Raw genomic sequence first — 12945 nt, forward strand, 5'->3', positions numbered from 1 at the left:
TACAACATGAGAGGTGCAAGATGGCACGACTTCTATCTGTGCAAGTTCGTCGCGAAAAGCCCATCGTTCGCTCTGAAGAAACTAGTAACATCAAGACAAAAGCGCAACGAACGAAAATGCAAAAGAGCGTTGCGGTTCGACAGGGCTCCAATATCGAGAACACCCAAATTCGCAAGCACCGTTGGAGACAAGGACTATGGAGGACAATCTCAAAAGCCAGATCTGGACAGGACAATTTTTATTGAGAAAGCCAAAGACTTTGTGCGTGGCATACAGATGACCAGCCAGGAAGCTGACAGTCTGCAGAAGTCTACACTAGAACAGAACAAGTCTGATCTATGGCACTCACAAAGAAAGATGAGGAGACCATCAACCTAAATACATAGTATATGTCGCCTACATAGAAAAACATTCAAGCACTATTCTTTAGTGAAGGCCATAATGTATCCCAAGTCGTTCCGCAGCAAAGATTGTCAGTACGGCATCGACCACGAGGAAGACACAGCATCAGTATTCCAAGCCAGATACCCGAACGTTGAAGTGAAAAAATGAGGCCTTTTCGTCGACCCTGATATACCTTACGTATGCACCACTCCTGACCGCCTTATTGACAACGACGGAATCCTCGAAATAAAATCCCCTGCAACAGCACAGAATTACATGACCATCGCAGAAACCGCTCCCAACCATTCCATCGGCGTAAAAATATCGAAAGACGGCAGCTTATATCTCCCAGAATCACACAAGTACTTCTATCAAATACACGCTCAGCTAAACATTGCGAAGAGGAGCTACTGCAAACTCGCAGTGTGGTCGCCGACGAACCTGCAAGTTGTAGCCATCGAGAGGAACCTTGCGTTCTGGCAAAAAATATTGCCTAACATTAAGAACTTTTATGTAGGATATATGATTCCTGAGCTAGTTGATCCACGAGTCACGAGACACATGGAACTACGGGGTAAAGCAGTGAACATAAGCGAACTGGACGAACTTCCTATCTGATCGCACCCTTTTTGTGCGCACTGCCCACGGCGACACAGCTCCCTTCCCGGTAAGCTGCGGGGTGCCGCAGGGCAGTGTGTTGAGTCCATTGCTGTTCAACCTTGTCATCGTCTGACTCCCCGCACACCTACCTGCCAACGTCAAGATCACAATTTACGCAGACGATGCCTGCATTTGGACTTCAGGCACCCGGAGAGACGCGATTCAGCGGCGCCTGCAGCAAGCCCCCGACGTCATTGAGATATATCTCGCCGACAGAGGCCTACGTGTCTCCACAAGCAAAACAGTCGCCATGACGTTCACCAACCGCTCATTTAAAAACTACCCACTCTACGTCGCGGGAACGCCACTTGATTTCGTCCCCCGCTACAAATATCTCGGGGTCATCGTAGACAAACGGCTGTCATGGTTCCAGCACATCAAGGCCCTCTCTACCAAGACGAAGAAATTCGTGAACGTGCTACGGCGCATCTCTGGAGCGTCGTGGGGTCCCTCGTGCAGTGACCTCCGACACGTCCATAACGCACTTGTGCTGGGGCTGCTACGGTACCACCTCCTAGCGCTCCACGGGATCAGTAGGACGGGTGAGCGAAACCTCCTCAATGCCCAAGCGCGCGGCCTCCGGGTATGCCTTGGACTGCCACGCACGGCTGAAACCTACACCGTACTTGCGGAGGCGCAAGAGACGCCCGTGCATATTCTACGGGACCGAGAGACGCTCCGCATCTTTGCGCGATTCGTCACGCAGCGCCCTTGCCACTACCTGCTGTCCATTGAGGATGCAGGCCCCGCATCGGCCTTTGGCGGCGCCGTCCGCCGTCTTAAGGCTATCCTCCCGGATCGCTCCTCAGGTGTATCCTACGCCCCTCCTTTATGGGCCCTTGCCAAGCACCAGGTATTGACCAGCGTCCCTGGCCTAGGCCGAAAGAGGGAGACGCCGTTAGCCGTTGCGCGTCAGCTCGTCCTCGAATACCTATCGACGCATCATCAACAGCGTCAAGCGATCTATACAGACGGATCCGTCACACTTGATGGGGCCACTGCAGCCATCTACGTTCCTCAAGGTAACATCGAGCAAGCTTTCAGGCTCTCCCACACCACCTCCTCCACCGAAGCCGAGCTCTTCGCAATCCACGCGGCCCTCCGGCACATCACGACATCGCCCCCATGAACCTGGACGATCCTGTCGGACAGCAAGGCGGCACTGGAGACACTCGACTCATACTGCACCAAAACAACGGACGACCTACACACAATGCCAATGTCCCTAGCTAACACCGCCCTTGCTTCCGGGCACAATATATGTCTGCAGTGGATACCCAGCCACATTGGCCTCGGCGGGAACGATCGAGCAGATGCTGCGGCTAGGCGCGCACACGAACAATCCGACGCCGCGGCGCGCATACCGCTCACCCCTTCGGCTTGCCGCATCCAGATCCGCCGCTGGGCCGCCCAAGAGGCGCAGAGATTCATTCGAGAATCCGCCCGTTTCAACGACTTCCTTCGCTCCATCGACCCGGCGGTGGAGTTCTCCCCACCACGACGTCTTCAAAGACCACAAGAGACACTCCTCCACCGACTGCGCCTCAACTTGGCATACACGCCACCGGTCCAGCGCATAATGGGGAGGCAGATCTCGGCCCTCTGCGATGCTTGCGAAGTGGTTGCGGACACATCGCACCTCCTGCTGACCTGCCCCAAGTACACCAACCATCGGGCTACCCTTTTCCGCTGCCTCGAACGTTTCGGGCACAACCAGCTCACGCTGGCCGCACTTCTTGGCCCTGTGCCTCAGCACCAACAGTGGGCCGTCACAATTGCTTTACTGCACTTTCTGAAGTGCACTGGCCTGGCCTCTAAGCTCTGAGCTGCGCGCTCCAGGAGCCTCACCTTCGTTTTCTTTCTTCTTTTTTTTTTTCTCTTTCTTCTTTCTTCGTTGCTATTTTTTTCCTTTTCCCTTCTTTCTTTTCGTTTTTGTTTTTCCTCCTGTTTACGGAGACTCACCTTTTCCTATTCGTCCTTTCCTTTCTATTTATTCTTAGTTTTCTTTTGATTTTTTTAATGGAATAGCATGCCGACCTTGGTCTGGCAGACCTTTCCATTCAATAAATATATATCCCCCCCCCCCGGACGAACTTTTTTTAATTCTGTGGCAACTTCATCATCGTGGCAAGCCGCATAATAATGTTATTCGCGTGCAGCGAGTGTAGATATCGTGTGTGTATACAGTCAGTCTAGACCTATACGTATTTTTAGTACTGTACTTAAAATACTATCTTTTAAAAAGAATTAGCGGTATTTTGGCACTCTACGTGATACGTTTTGTTTTGTGTATTTGTACGCTATTTAAAATGGATTTCATGGTATTTTGTACTCAATAACCTAATTACATATTTTGGATCTCCCTCTCAAACATTCTGTGTCTCGTTTTTCATTATCTTGCTTGTTAAGTGGAAATTTCCTGAGTCCCTAGGGCTTGACCCGGACATTGGCCCTTCTTGGAAGCCTCCATTTAGAGATCTTGCCCTTTGTGTGCTAATCCTTGGCGGGTGAGGGTTCAATTGTGTGTGCCCTGACGCCGAATTCTGACCTCGCCGGGGAGGGACCTGCTAGAAGTTGGCTTTGTTTTGCTCACATATACTTAGTGGAGTTATGTGGTACCTCTTTGTCATCTTTTTGGGACTTGTGTTTAAACGAGTTCTATCACACAGCGGCGGCTAGCGTATTGCGCGGGGTGATCCATGTCACATAGCAGCGACGGGTGTACCCTGTTACCCACTCTTAATAATAAAACTTTTGAAATCCATGCTAAGAAATCCACCCTTCAAATTCCAATCCTTTCAAATCCAAGCTGTCAAAATAAATCACAAAGGGTCTATGCAGTCCAGTGTTAAGCATGGTTTTACGTGAGAAAATCAGTGTTTAAGAGGGTCATACTCCAGAATAACGAGTCTTTATGCAATTCTGTGTCGTATTCAGCATGTATCTCTTAATTATTCATTAATTTAATTAAGTTACAGGCGTAAATAACCACGCGTATGAATACTAGGAAAACAACGCTTCAGCGGTTCGGCCGTTCCCCAGTAAACCAGAAATATTCTAGGTACGTCCCACAAAGGTAGCACACGTCGCACATATCCGCCACGTCTATGCGACGTTACCTGTACGTCCACAATGTGACTTCGAAAAGTGTCCTACTTTGTATATCCCTGGGACATCTGGTAGATGTAAAAAGAAGGGAGCAATCGCGCGTTAATTTTCGGAGACATCTAGGACACGTGACCGTTAGTTGCATGACGTAAGCAAACGGGGAAAATGTTGGGGTTTACTGCATTATTTACCAAGTAATCACATTATAGACGGTAGCTTGAGTTAAAAACACGATAGTTGCTAAGATGGGGTGTCAGGAACGTTCGCAGGTACACGCTGACGTGGTTTGCAGACTCACAAATTAACTGTAAAGACGTTGTCACCGTTGCAAGCGTGATACGCCACGCTACACTTGACGAACGTACTCCAACAATATGTGTTTCAGTATATGCTCGCTCTGGTATCTCTTGAAATCCGCGTACGCGGTGGAGGAGGGAGCCCGCGTCTGATATGGTGAAAGGCGGGAGCACATTTATTAACCTGCGTGCGGTCTGCATTGGTCTTGGATTAGGGCCGAACGGTCGCTTGTGCACCCCTCACCAAGTGGGGTGTTCCAAAAGTAGATGCCTTTTTGTTTAATTAGTGTGTGCAGCATCTATTTGCAACAGCGAACTATCAATTTCAAATTGATTCAAGACAAAAATAGCCTAAATTTTAAAATATCCCAGGAACATCCAAATATCTAAAATAGATGTCTATGCGACGGTTCTGGGATGTGAAAACAGTAGGAATCTGGCAGTCGCATGGATGTACTTTCTACGTAAACGGGCTCTCTGTGAAGCTCACATGGATATCCTAACATCCAATTTGCGATATCGCCAGGATGTACCTGGGATGTATATGGTTTACTGGGTCGGCTACCATTGAGGACGAGGCTATTTGAGAAAATGGAGTAACGATGGAGCCGTATGGTGTTGCGCGATGTGCTGCATAAAAAGGATAAACACTGCAAGCTCTAATAAAGCATGTGTTTCTTCTGCCGATTTCGTCAGGTATTTATTTTTCACACGTGTAACGACTTGGTGTGCTAACACGCGCGTGCAACTCATGAAGGAATTCATGGGTGAAGTGACATTGCACTCGTAGCTGTTTCGGACAGGAAATCGGTTAGCGAAAAATGTCCAGGATGGGCAACATATAAAACGTACAGCAAAACTGCTGTGTCGACCATTTGTCACGACGGTAATCACAAAATACATCACAAAGACATCATGTAAACGTCTCTTGCGTTCCTCGACCGCAGCCTATGAACCGGTAATATTACGTTTGATAAGAGCCGCGAAAAGTGGTTCAGCAAGGTAAAACTGTGCCAGGAGCACCGCCACATAAGGGAGGTGTTTAATTAAATCACAGTGAAAGATAGCAAAGGACTGTTACTGGTCATGTAGACACCAGATCTTGTTCACCAACATATCAATGCATTGTATAAATAGTCTTCCTGTCAATGGACAACTGACATTTTCCTCCCGTCTATACTGAGCAATATTGACCCAGAGCTTGGTTTTTGGATGACACAAAACACTTCTCGCGAAGATAGTGCACTGTGACTCATGGACTGTGACTCAATGGGGCATTTACAGCTCTGTAATTACCATCTGAGGCAAGTTGACTCTCTCAGATACTGTCACTGCAGTGCTCTAGAAGACCCAGAGTATATTCTGTTTCATTGCACACACTACCAAGCTTTCCAAACTGCCATTTTCAGATAAAATTGCTTGGCTTATGGCTAAATTGAGCCCACGAATGCCTGCTCTCAAAGCTCTTTTTGCAATTTTGGAGTCCATGGGACATTATTTCCTTCCTCACATCAGAAGCAGCTATGGGGTAGAGTATCGCCCCAGGCAATGAAACTCCCTGTCCATCTCAAAATAAAGTTGATGAACAACATCTGCAACTTCTGCGAGGTGGTTTAAACCACTCTTATAACTATATGTTACATAAACAAAATACAGAAACCAACACTGAAGATTTTTGTTTAAGTTTAATTTGTAGAAGCTTTCGCGTGGAGCTCCATGCGAAAGCTTGTACAAATTAAACTTAAACAATAATCTTCAGTGTCAGTTTCTGTATTTTGTTTATGTGATCTACAGGACTTGACTCCCCTCTTCGTATACACTTCAACTGCATGTTATGTGTAACCTAGGAATGCTCGTATGTGGGTGGAGTGGCTAGTTTGCCACAGTACCACAAATAGGAACACAAATGGCTGATAAATCTGCTACAGAATCTGGGCCAAGACGATGAGCACTTGGAATCATCACTGTTTTTAGTACCATGCAGAGGAAGATGGAGCAGAGTACCCTCAAATTTTGTACAACTTTTTCTGAATTACTCGTAATTACGCTGCAGTTACATAGGTAGCAGTTCAAATGCTACTCACAATTGCCAAAACTTCATGCTAGCACTCAATTCTTTTTACAAACTTTAGTTTGTGATGTGATGAATGTTTCGGTGACTTCCATAGGCCCGGTTTCACCAACTGTGGTTAACTGAACCAATATCAAGGGTTGCCAATTCTTGAACTTAACAGACACTTCTTTTTTTCCATCGGTGATGTGTGGACTACTTCAGTAATAACTCCTTTAGTGAAGCAGATAGCTTAATGACCGTTCATGGTAGTTCAGGTGCTGAAAAGGTTGGTGAAACTGGGTCATTATGTAGCCTTTGTGTTCTGGTGCTGTGCAATGGTTTTTCGAGGGATTCAAACTACAAAAAAGGTTAATAATAAAAAAATTATTGGCATACCTACCTATATTCATGTCCCGGACAGCACGTAAGAAACCCAACAGAATATAAATGTCATCACGACATTGGTAGACAGACTGATGCCGAAACAAATCGGAAGGGGAGGGCTGGGATCCACGAATGGGCACTTGTTCGCTGCCTCCTCTTGAAAGAAAAGTAGGACCGAAAGTCGCGTGCTCTCTCAGAGACCACCGTAATCCCCTCAAGACCACGCCTTTTAGACACGAATTCGTCCCCCCTAGCTTTGAGCGTAGCTCAACTGTACCAAATTGGTGGCTTTCTTGAACAGTGCGATGTCATTTGTTTTTATCATGAACAGCATGATGTCATTTGTACCATTTCTAAGGCACTTTGTACAAGGGCTTTGTATGCCAGCAACGTACTGTCTGCGAAAGGTAGTTTTCGTGTCCACTTCAAGAAGACAATTTTTTAATAGGCTTAGAGGATGCGTAACTACTGTGTGATTTCCACTAAATATCGGAAGAGAGGTGCACACCTAAATACCTGAAACCCTCAACTCAATTAATTGTAGGATCAAAATTACGTGGGAATATATTGAGGTTTGTCTCGTTCACAAAAGATATCACTGCACAATCTGCAAAGTTCATCGGTAGTTGCCATGGCCTACATCAATCATAGACACTGCAAACCACTCATTGAGCATAGTCAATCCGCGGTACGCAAAGTGAAAAGCGTCACTGCCCATTGTGAATGGCCATGCAACAATGCTTGTGGCTTTGCATTTCTCACTAGTCTCTTTATGCTTATTACAGGTACGATACAATAGCATTGAATAATTATCACAGATCAAACACATTATTTTTTTTATTAACTGTAATCATACACACAAGTTTTCAATGAATCAGAATTTAATTTTAATCACACACATCACGCACATTTAATCAAAGAATTAATCTTAATCAATGCGATTACAAACAAAATTACAAGTTGTATCCTGCCCGTATTTTTCCCCGCGCGGCGCGCGTGCTGAGAGTTGTCCGCGCTTATCGGCGGGGGAGGGCAGCGCGTGCGCTTGTCATAACATATTTTTCAGCCTGGGCTGACTTCTTTCGCCAGTTTCCCACCCGGGCCGACTTCCATCACAATTTTTTTCCGCTACAACATGTGTGTGGTGGGCGGTTTACATGCAAAGGATAGCCATACACAACGCTACAAGTAATCAGTGTCAGGAATTATTTTATGACTCTGCGTGAACGGGAAAAACTTAATAAAAAATCTCATGCAATAGCATTGAAGGGGTAGCACATTTAGTCAAAGAAGATATTCTTAATTAATACGGTTACAATGAAAACTACAAATTTTATTATAAAAAGTCTTATGAGAATAAAAAATATTATGTGACGGGAGAACCATCGTTGCATCACAGGAGTTTGAAGTAGAGTTTTAATTACAAGTTCTGATAGATGTAAGTAATTTCGAATAGAATATGGAAGCTAAGTTTAATATTCCAGTATGACACAAATTTAATTAATCAGTTTCTTATGAAGTGAATAGTGCATACATAAGGAAATAATTCGAATCAACACATAGCAATAACATAGAACCTAACCGACATATCATCCAACATGTAGGGAAATAATAGCTACACGATACCATATCAAAACGAGAAACGGTCACCACATTTCATCAAAGAAGATATTCTTAATCAATATGATTACAAACAAAACTGCAAGTTGTATCATAAAAAGTCTAATATTCCTATACGTGAGAACCATCAGTGCAATAGCGGGGAGTTCTGATACTTGTATGTAATTAACTGTGAACAGCAGAGACCCTGGAAGACCATGGGACACGAACACAAGAGGAAATAAAATATATACCACTACAAAGAAGTTATTCGTAATCAAAACAACAGGGGATAATAATCTATCATCATAAAATCATCCTCGTGACATAATCTAATCGAACACTATACAATTTTCATTCTAAGAGACGCTACAAACATTACTTTGTTTTATGAATCCAACACAGAAAATAGATATGTTAAAAATGGACTTCACCACATAGCACGCTCCTAGCCAACAACCAGATCTGGTGATATCTGCCCTGATTTGTTGAAGACTGGTGCCGATAGGTGTATGTAATTAATTGTGAACAGCAGAGACTCTGGAAGACCACGGAACACGAACGACACGAACACAAAAAGAAATAAAATCTATACCATTACAAAGAAGATATTCTTAATCAATATGATTACAAACAATTTACAAGTTGTATTATAAAAAGTCTAATATTCCTATACCTGAGAACCATCATTGCAATAGTGTGAATATCTGTCATAACAGTTCGAGCGCAATAGGGAATCTAAGTTTCATATTCCAACATTACATAACTTTTAATTAATCAATTTCTTATTAAGTGAACAGCATAGACGTACGGAAATAACGAGAAACAACACAATCGACAGCTACAATTAATAGAAAGCCAAACATGCACACCATCCCACACATTGTGAAATAATAGCTAATCAATCTATCAAAAGGACAAAACTCTAAGGGACCACAAAGGAACACTCTAAGCGGCGACATGTAAACATCAACAGAGGAAAATAATCTATCATTGATCCATCATAAAATCAATAAAGACATAGAAAATATGCACTGTTTCCATCTCTTTTTGGTCAAATCTGGGAGACTTTATCTCTCTATCTATATGACCAAGCTCCCATGCTTTATCACTCAAAGGGTTGGGGGCTATATTCATTCGTCCAGCAAACAGGGCGCTCTAGAGGTCACATAAGATAGTTCAAAGGCGATATATTTTATTTGCAGCGCAAATAGATGTCGATATTATTCGCGGGGATCACTATCTTTTCGCATCCTTGCATTGAAACGGAAATCTTTCGTCAAAGTGGTTGACAAGTCGAATAAGTTTGTACAGATGAGATATTGTTATTGAACATGTAAAGAAAGTCCAAATTATTAAATGGTAGCAACAATACTCAATCAAAAACGAGAAACAAATTTAATTACATCAAGTTTTGTAATATCTTGCAGCAGAAAGTTCTATATAGATGAACCACACAGAAAAATCAAATGTGAAAAAGAAATATGAGGCATTCCGAACTCAGAGATTATTTTTACTTATCTCGATCGAGTGAACAATTGAAACAAATACGACACAATTAGTACATTATGCCTACATGATTTCCAACTCATAGAATATCAGTCGAACCTGAGACAAAACAATAATTAATTCAGACAAATCATTTCGAAGCAAGCACCGTGAATACACCGTAGAATCTGTACAGAAACTTGCCATTTTCAAAGAATAAACATGATCAACCAGTGGATGCAATCGATAAAGTGTGATGAATCCCGACGACCCCCAACACCAACATCAAGTTATGGAGGGACGGGCTCTAGTATGGCCTTGTGCATAGAATCATTGAAAGCGCAAATTTTTTCTTACTCATCACATCTTTTTGTAAATCAATTTCCATAATTCTCATGGAATGTGGATATTAATAACATTCTAAAAAATTTAATCAATAAAATGAGCATAGATATGCTTTTAATTAAGTGTAGACGCGCACTTGAAAACAGAAGAGACAATTGTTCTACATTGAAAAGATGGACAGATTTTGTACTCGCTACCATGAGTCATGAGAAGATGTGATAAAACACTGCTTCGAAAAGGAAGAGCCGCGAAACGGTTCCATTATCGCTGCATTTCAATACGTCCTAGACATGGTCGTATTCGGAGATATGGTACAAACTACAGAACTGAAGATGCAAGAATTTATATGCCGAATCTACAATACTTATAAAAATATCTGCACATCAACGTCGGAAGGGCCACTGGGATTGATGGCGGAGTTTTTGAGATTTGCTAACGAAGAATTGAAATACACTACACCAGATGTAATTGTAATCATTGCAATGGGCATTGCATTCATCAAGAAAGCAGTCAGATCAAATTATCACATACAAGCGGTCTATATCGCACAGTTCATTACAGATTTGTTGAAATTACACATATCTGAGATGGAAAGTACATAAAATCTTATCACGTGATATGTTCCACTACCACGGCAACGCAATTATTTTATTCTACCAGTCAGTGATGACGAATGAACAAAAGTTCAATACTGTCGTGCAATGCTGATGTATCATCATTTATTGAAACTCAACAAACATATCAATTGCGGTGGACCACCGGACGATTTTCATCTAATACTCTCTTGTACGCCATTCAAGAATCTTCATACAAAGAAAGGAAACATCAATAAGAGACTGTGCAAGCTCATCGCGACAAAGTGCAAGTTGTTGAAACAATACAAACACGGCAACAACATATCACCTGCGTTAATCAACGCTGGGTTCAAGCGCCCAATAATCAGAATAAACTACTTGATATCTTCCGAATTCATGAATCAAGACAACAAACGAAAACTTCAGAGTTTGGAATAGAATTGCAATTTATCGGAATAAACAAGCATATAATTGAAATAATAGTTGTATTCTTTGTCATCATTGTAATGTATTCTACACATCACAACGAAAACAGCTTATGATTAGATTGAAGATTGCTAAGGAGACGAAAATTCCACACTGTGTGTAAGAATTCTCATATGGAATGAGACCTGATCATCAAATAGGTTCTACCCGACTACACTCTGTACAAGTTCAACATCCGAAGGATAGAATTGCCGGAGAAGGATCGGTCATCGAAATTTAGAGGCATAATACATCAATCTATGATTACAAAAAGGATCACTCATCTTTTTTGAAAACTTATCTTATTTCATGAATTAAATTACACTGTGCATGTATATTTCTCAATCAGTTGCACTAGCCCAGACGTAGTAAAAGAAGAACAAAAGGCGTCTTTCACAAGCAACCAGATTAGAGTGCGGAATAAATAAATAAATATTTTCGCCAACACAGTTGTCCGTTTGTATGGCTGGATAGGAAAAATGAGCCGTCCAAGATAGGGCAAAACGGGAAATAAGGCAAGATAACTGATTGTGGCGGGATAAGTCAAAGCGTTCGCGACACAGTGTCATCGACTTTTACAACCGCATTCGGGTTCAGTGCCTGCGAGATAATACGAAGCCTTCGCGAAAAGCGAATCCAAGGTAAATATAAATGGTAGCGAAGGCGGGAAAAAATACGAAATCTGTGTTAGCAACCCTGCGCCCTTCGTGATACACATGCGAGCGTGGTTGTTGAGGGGCAAACTACGAAGGTAAACAAAAATAATTTAATCGGAGGCGCAAATTATGTCTGTACTAATACAATATGCATGTTTTTAATGTAACAATTCGCGCGGTCTACCAGTAATACGTAAGATTATAGACACAGCCGAGTACTCTTCCGGTTCCTGTCGCTTTTCATGTTGTTAGCTACGAGTTTGCTGTACGTTGACTGCGCACTTTGTGACTGTTCATAGCCGTTTTCTTCTTCCATTCCCAGCTTTCGTGGACAGCGACGCCTTGCGCCTTCTCGCGACCATTGAGTGAAACTTGCCGCCAAGACAATAGAAAAGTGCTGTAGCAGCTGTTCTATCCAAGGTATAATAATATTCCCGAGGATACACGGTCAGACATCTATTCTAAGCTTATACAAACGAAAAATATCGCTATACATGAAATACCTTTGGTTCCCCAGACATCCCGCTTTTCGGACCGTGAATACATGGGAGGTATGGGGATTTTCACGCAGGAAACGGTTTCATCGCTTCCTGCGCTTAATATCTCTAGTAATGTATGATGCACTGTAATATTCCCGCGTATATGCGTTGTAGGGTACCTCTAGATTCAACATTTAGAAGAAGTGCCCGAGTCACTCAATCGTCTGCGGTTCCCTTGCACGGCAAACTTGGCCCAGATGCCAAAATTCCGAAACAGTCAAAGTGGCTTCTCGGCGTTGCAGCGGTGTCTAGCAGAGAAGTTACCTTTACGCGTCAGTTGAACTTTTCTCTGCTTATTTAGATTTAGTAACTGCTTTTGACCTCATTTCTTGAGTTATAAATAATTTTGAGAGCATGGTTGGTGCGTTATGCGCCCGCGGGTGGGACACGAAT

The 12945-nt window shown here is 43.1% G+C and overlaps 1 protein-coding gene across 1 annotated transcript; it reads left to right on the top strand.

Annotated features, from left to right (window-relative positions):
- Positions 1–1294: 1294 nt before the first annotated feature.
- LOC135398476 (uncharacterized) lies at positions 1295–2173 on the top strand. The gene has a single exon (XM_064629877.1). The coding sequence runs from the start codon at positions 1295–1297 to the stop codon at positions 2171–2173; it is 879 nt and encodes a 292-aa protein (XP_064485947.1).
- The last annotated feature ends 10772 nt before the right edge of the window (positions 2174–12945 follow it).

This window comes from Ornithodoros turicata, chromosome 6 (assembly GCF_037126465.1).
Source record: "Ornithodoros turicata isolate Travis chromosome 6, ASM3712646v1, whole genome shotgun sequence".
Taxonomy (NCBI): domain Eukaryota; kingdom Metazoa; phylum Arthropoda; class Arachnida; order Ixodida; family Argasidae; genus Ornithodoros; species Ornithodoros turicata.

Coding starts and splice junctions, on each gene's coding strand:
- LOC135398476 (XM_064629877.1), top strand. CDS start 1,295: ATGACGTTCACCAACCGCTCATTTAAAAACTACCCACTCTACGTCGCG.